This window comes from Centropristis striata, chromosome 8 (assembly GCF_030273125.1).
Source record: "Centropristis striata isolate RG_2023a ecotype Rhode Island chromosome 8, C.striata_1.0, whole genome shotgun sequence".
NCBI classification, from domain to species: Eukaryota; Metazoa; Chordata; class Actinopteri; order Perciformes; family Serranidae; genus Centropristis; species Centropristis striata.
In genome coordinates, this window is record NC_081524.1 from 2,878,023 (window position 1) to 2,884,256 (window position 6,234).

Below are 6,234 nucleotides of genomic sequence, written 5' to 3' on the forward strand. Positions count from 1 at the left end.
TTTGTTTGATATATAATAATAGTGAAGTGAAAGAAGTCGACTTCATTCAGCCTGACATCATTTGGTCGTTACTTTAAAAAAGGAGAAGTTCTTTGATATTAAAAAAAACCCAGAACGCCTAGACAGCGTGTCGGTGTCTCGGGGTTTCCCCAAATAAAGGTCAGATAAAATGTAAATAGCAACTCACATGTGATTCTATCTCAGTTCTTGTTTTTAAAAGGGCACTGAAAGCCACATAACAGTCACAAGACTAAAGTAAATGTCAAATTAAATTGACATGATATAAAGAATTAACAGTAATGTGTCATACAAGCTACACGTCTGCAGGAGAATATTTTCTCCAGTAAACACAAAAAAATAAAATGCAGCTTCAGTAAAAAGAAAAACAGAACAGACGATTCGGGTGATTAATAAATGGAGCTTTTGATTTATTTTATTTAGTTTTTTTAGTTAATTATTGTTATTGTAGTATTTAATTCTATTTTGTAATATTTATTGTTATTATTTATATTGTTCAATTTTGTTTATCTATTTATTTAATATAACTCTATTTTACTACTTTTATTATATTCATAGTCATTTTTATTTTTCTGCCTTTTTATCAGTCTTATCTAGTTCTTTAATCTCGTTTTATTTCACTTTTTTTTTTTACCTCAGAAATAAGAAATTAAGTCTATTTAATTACATTATTTTCTATTTTTTTAAATTATTTATTTAATTTATTTATCCATTATCTTTTAATCAACTGTGCAGTGGTAACACAGCATGAAAATTCATGGATATTACACCATGTTCATTTCCTTTTTTTTTTTTGGTATTTATTTATTTATTTATATATTTAATTATTAATTTATTTGTTCACTTTATATTTATCTTATATATTTTTTAAAAATAGAAGATATTTTACTTAAAGGCCAATTAATTTTCTAAAAATATATAAAAAAATTATATTTATGCTTATTTGTTCACCAAAAAATATTGCGACTCATTATAATAATAAATTATAATTTTAAAAAATGACCATATATGTGGTTGAAAACAATCAAGTGGTTTAAAAAAACCCAAAAAGAATTATCTTGAAAAAAAATCTCTCACTGTTGCAGCAGTTTTGAACCATCGAAAACAGGCCACACACTCTCTCTCTCTCCCTCTCTCTCTCTCTCCCTCTCTCCCCCTCTCTCCCTCTCTCCCTCTCTCTCTCTCTCTGATGCCACTTCAGGGTTCAGTGTCTTGCTGAAGGACACTCTGACAGGTCGGGAATTGAACCCCGCCCCCCGGAGCCACAACCACCCCGCCGTCACCGCCACCGCCACCGATCTCCCCGTCCGGTTTCACGTCTCCTCTCTGTGCTGCTGACCCTCCGGGGAGGAAGATCCCACTCTGTGTCCACATTTCTTTCTTTTCAGCTCCTGAAGAGTTTTCTGCGAGTTGGTCCTCGTCCTCATCTGAAGATTTTTAGAGTTGGGGGATTCAATTTAAAAAAAATAATGCTTTATTGATTGAAGGTTGTCCAGTTAAAGGGATTATTAGCGTCCCAGTTAGGAGGCTGCAGGTGAAGCTGGATTTCAGCTCATTTAATGTCAAACACCAGTCGGACACTAACAGATGTGGTAACTTGAGGACGTCCTTACGTTAAAAAGAAGCTGTTTTTGTGGGGGGGTCTTCTCGGTCTTCAGGTCGATCATCTTCCCAGTTTCGTCTTTAAACGTAGATATGCTTCATCGTGGCTGTTTTAGGCGCTTTAGGACCCAACCTGTATATCGACTGAAGGTCCTTTTGGTCAAGCGGTTTGAGAGGTGCATCCAGTAAAGTTTCTTTTTTTGGCGTCTTGGTTCTGTCTCGGAGGACGTTCTTCAGACTGCCCTGTGGTGGGGAAAATGGGAAAAACACATTTAGATTAGGAATTAAAAGTCTCATCCATGGGTTTTTAAGAGAAGCTGTGTTCCAATAACCTATATAAATTCTGTTTTCTCAAGCTTTAAGTCTGTGCGTTACTCACATAGCTTATGAGGAAAATCACGAGTGCAAGGATCAGCACCACTGTGGCGAAAATGACCAAGTAAGTGTCCGTCAACATTTCTGTGGGAGCTTCTATGGGACAACCTGAGAGAGAGAAAGCAGAAATTAAGGTCATTAAAGTTCGGACCCGTAGGACTCTCTGTTTGGTTTCACCTTGTTGCTCATAAATTTGTTTATTTCAAAGGCTTTCAGATGAGTTGAGGCACATTTTGTCTCACAAAACCAGCAGAAATCTTTAGAAAGAAAACTTCACCCATTGAAACGTCTTTAAAGGATCGCCAAAAAATACCACGTTTGTCGTAGAAATTAACCGAAAAAACAGGCGATATTGTCCGGATTTGAACTTTCTGACGGCCTTTGAGCTGATCATCAGTTAGGAAAGTTTCTGTTATAAAAAGTGCCTAATAATAACCTGCTCCTGAATGAGAACCAAGGTTATAATAGTTTTGGATTTTTCATTAGTTTTTAGTTTTTTATTCGTTGTCAATTTTTGTTTCGAAATTCAGTTAGTTTTAATTCGTTTTTAGAGTGAGTTTGCTAGTTTTAATTAGTTTTTATCTTTTGGAAAATGCTTAGTTTATTTTAGTTTTAGTTTTTTTATTCATGGGGTATTTGTTGGGTGGGAGATTCAAAAAAGTCACAATAAATGTTTCCTTTATTTCCTTTGTCCGATCCATCTCAGCCCCAATAAGTTTATTAAGTCATAAAACCAGATAGATGAAATAGATTTCATATCAACCAAAAAGGTTTACGTATGAAAAAAGTTGACAAAGACGAAAACTAAGGACATTTTCACTATAATTTTAGTTAGTTTTAGGTAGTTTTGTAACCACACAATACAGTTTCAGTTAGTTATCGTTTTTTTTTTTTAATTTCAGTTAACGAAAATGTTTTTTCTATTCTAGTTTTCGTCATTTCGTTAGTTTTCGTTCACTATAATGACCTCGGGACTCTTACCTTCTACGGTGAGGAGAACCTGCTCCTCTCGGTTCTGCTCCCCCACCGGAGCCGCCAGGTGGCAGAGGTACAGCCCGCCGTCGTCACACGTCACGTTGGGCAGGAAGATGTCGCGCGACTCGTCCAGCATCTCCATCTCCCGGTCCACGCCGAGGTACCAGCGCGTCGTGCCGTTGGGGAGCTCTTTGGTCAAAAGGCCCGACAGACGAGACGCCGGAGGCTCTCCGACCTGCGACGTCATCACATGAATACTATGAGTTTACACGGTAACTGACCCGTAAATACCAACAATACTCTAACAATACTCAGTTACAAGTTAAAGTTCTGAATTAAAAGTAAAAGTACAAAAGTACGGCCATCAAGATATACTTTAAGTACCAAATGTTACGTTTTCTTTGATGCAGCATGGTCCATTTCAGACTAAGATATACAGTCATGGAAAAAATGATTAGACCACCGTTTTTTTCTTCAATTTCTTGCTAATTTTGATGCCTGGTACAACTAAAAGTACATTTGTTTGGACAAATATAACGATAACAACAAAAATAGCTGATAAGAGTTTAATTTCAGAGCTGATATCTAGACATTTAACATGTTTCTCTTGATGATGATTTTGGTTATTATCAAGAAAACCATGTCAACGCCTCTTTTTTTAAACGTATATCAATAACACTTACTTTATTTCTTCTTTTTAACATAAAAAACATCTAATACTTAAATGATGATGAAGACGAGGAGTATACAAAGTAAACAACATTAAAATGCTCTCACGTGCATTTTTGTAATTACAACAGGAGGAGTTTTTTATGTAACAGAGTATTTTTAGACTGCGGTATTTCTGGTTTTACCAGTTTACTTTATCTACTTTTGACACATTTTGCAGTTAAAACTTCTGCATTTTTCCTAGTGTTTCTTCCACTTTTGCACAAGTAACACCTCTAAAAAAAAAACTTCCTTTACTGCAAAGAGTGAATCTATTATTACACATTAGATTTATTGCACTTTGACAGTGAATGAAACAGAAACTAACTGAAGCTTTTATTTGAATTCAGTCCAGCCAATCAGAAGAGGACATGTCCTCTCATTCCCGTCCTTGTACTTTGTTCTCTCTTGTACACGTACAACTAACAAAAAAGACATTTGCAAGCTCTTTTTAATTTAATTTAAAAAAACAGTTTTACCTTGTACCACCTCACTGCACTGTACTGGACACCAGGCTTTGGTTTGGTGGTGCATTGAAGAACACAATCTTCACCAACGGACGATTCAACCTCCAGCACTTTGTCAGAGACAGACATGCTTCCAGCTCTGCACAAACCTGAAGATCAAGAATAAAATGAGTCCACTTCTGTTTGCACACTGCACACATTTATCTTGATTTAAAGCTTTGCATGTGTAGTTATCTTCATTTAAATCATTGTTATACTGTAGAATATATGCAATAAACACTTTTTTATTGCATCAGGACACATTTCTTGCATGTGAAAACGTCCTAAACCCATTTGTGCCTCATTCAAATATGCCCAAAGTGTTCTCTGGGCTTGCCTCAGCAAGAAATGTTCAAAAAAATATTTGGCTGAGATGAGAGTTTTTTTTCTCTTATCATGTTAAATGTATATTTGAGCGAAAACAGTAGTCCCAAAGTGCTCCTAAAGACTATATGTCAGTATCTTGTTGCTGCATTTGGTAAATATGAACTCATAACAAGGTGAATATAAAAAATATGTACAAATATAAAGTGGAAAACCTTCAGTAAACACAAAGGCTTTCTCCTCCTTTTTCAGAAATCCTGAGAAAAGTTTGATATAATGTGATCTCAATGTGTCTGTCGGAGTCAAACTTCAAGTATTCAAGTATTTAGACCAGCAATAACAAATGTTGTGCCAGTTTTAATCATCACAGCCTGCTAAATACAGTCTCTGGGCACGAATGGGTGAATATAAATCACATGAACAAGTTGTTTTTTAACCCTCTGAAATCTTCGGCTAGTATGTCTGTTAAAAAACCTTTACCATGCCTGTTAATATTAGTTTTTTTCAGTGTTATGTCACCTATATGTCCTGATAATTCATTTTTAACTTTGACTTACTTGCTCAAAATTCTAAACCCAAAAGAAACAAAGGAAAACATAAAATCTGATCTTGAAAATTATGTTTCACACAAAGAAATGTACATGTTGCAAAAATGAACAGAGGTTGCAAATATAACATATAACAGTTAAAATGAGGATAATATCTAGTTCTGTATTTTTATACTTAATATAATTGACATTATCTCTGGTTTTACTTGGCTGAATATCATTAAAAAAAAATCTGGCATGTAGTTTCAAGCCAGAAATTTAGAGGGAAGCTGATGGAGAAACTCAATGTTGCTTCATTTTTATGTCTTCACGTCATGAAAAAGTAATGTGCAGGTTGTTTCATGGACTCTAGAGGGTTAAAAGGGTTAAAATCAGGACTAAAAACACTCTAGTTTACTGCAGCGTACTCTTAACTTTAACACTTATCTGCTCTACTCTAGAGCAGATAAAATACTCTACTCTGTATTTTTATTTATATTTCCCTGTTTTAATTGACTGTTTTCAATTGTGTCTTGCTGTTTTTAATGTTTATGTAAAGCACTTTGAATCACCTTGTGTTGAATTGTGCTATACAAATAAACTTGCCTTGCCTTAAACATGAACATCGTGTGCAGGAATGAAAAAAAGGTTGTGCAATCATTCTGAGAAAAGAGCATTGTGGCTGATAGGAATGTATTAAAATTACTCACACAGTGACAGCAGCAGGGTGAGGTTGGTTATATCCAGAGACTTCATGGTGGTGGATTTGTCGTGCAGCTGGTTGAGTGCTGGCTGACAGTTTCTTCTGCAGCCTTTATATTGTACTCGCCGACACGCAGTTTCGAGGAAACGAAACTGTTTAAGGGAATCACCCAACCAATGCATGAGGCGTGTCTGCTGTCACTTAATGGCAAATAAGCGGCTTCTGTGGCAGAGGCTGGTATTAGTTTTCATTACTCTGCAACTTCAGGATGCAAACAATGCTGTCCCCCTCACTTATCATTACAGGTCAGTGTGCACGCTATAATGCATGTTATATAGACATGATTCAGTGGTTTTTTATTGTTGTTATTATTATTATTATTATTATTATTTGTGTGTTTTCTGCGCTAAAAACTAACTGTTGTGGTCCCCGTTAGCTCCATGTGGCTATTTGCAGCTACCCACACCAAACTGCATTAACAAAACCCTCAATTTAA

At 35.6% G+C, this 6,234-nt stretch overlaps 1 protein-coding gene across 1 annotated transcript in view; it reads right to left on the reverse strand.

Moving 5' to 3' along the window:
• The window catches only part of cd83 (CD83 molecule), a 6,909-nt gene extending 913 nt beyond the window's left edge, over window positions 1–5,996 (reverse strand). Inside the window, exons 1-5 of the mRNA XM_059339229.1 lie at window positions 5,746–5,996; window positions 4,158–4,294; window positions 2,977–3,205; window positions 2,000–2,103; window positions 1–1,863 (exon numbers count right to left, since the gene is read on the reverse strand). The exon at window positions 1–1,863 is cut by the window's left edge and continues 913 nt beyond it. Of these exons, the coding sequence (XP_059195212.1) occupies window positions 1,702–1,863; window positions 2,000–2,103; window positions 2,977–3,205; window positions 4,158–4,294; window positions 5,746–5,920 (807 nt within the window). The 5' untranslated portion in view covers window positions 5,921–5,996 and the 3' untranslated portion in view covers window positions 1–1,701. The remainder of the gene's footprint in view (window positions 1,864–1,999; window positions 2,104–2,976; window positions 3,206–4,157; window positions 4,295–5,745) is intronic.
• Between the last annotated feature and the right edge of the window lie 238 nt (window positions 5,997–6,234).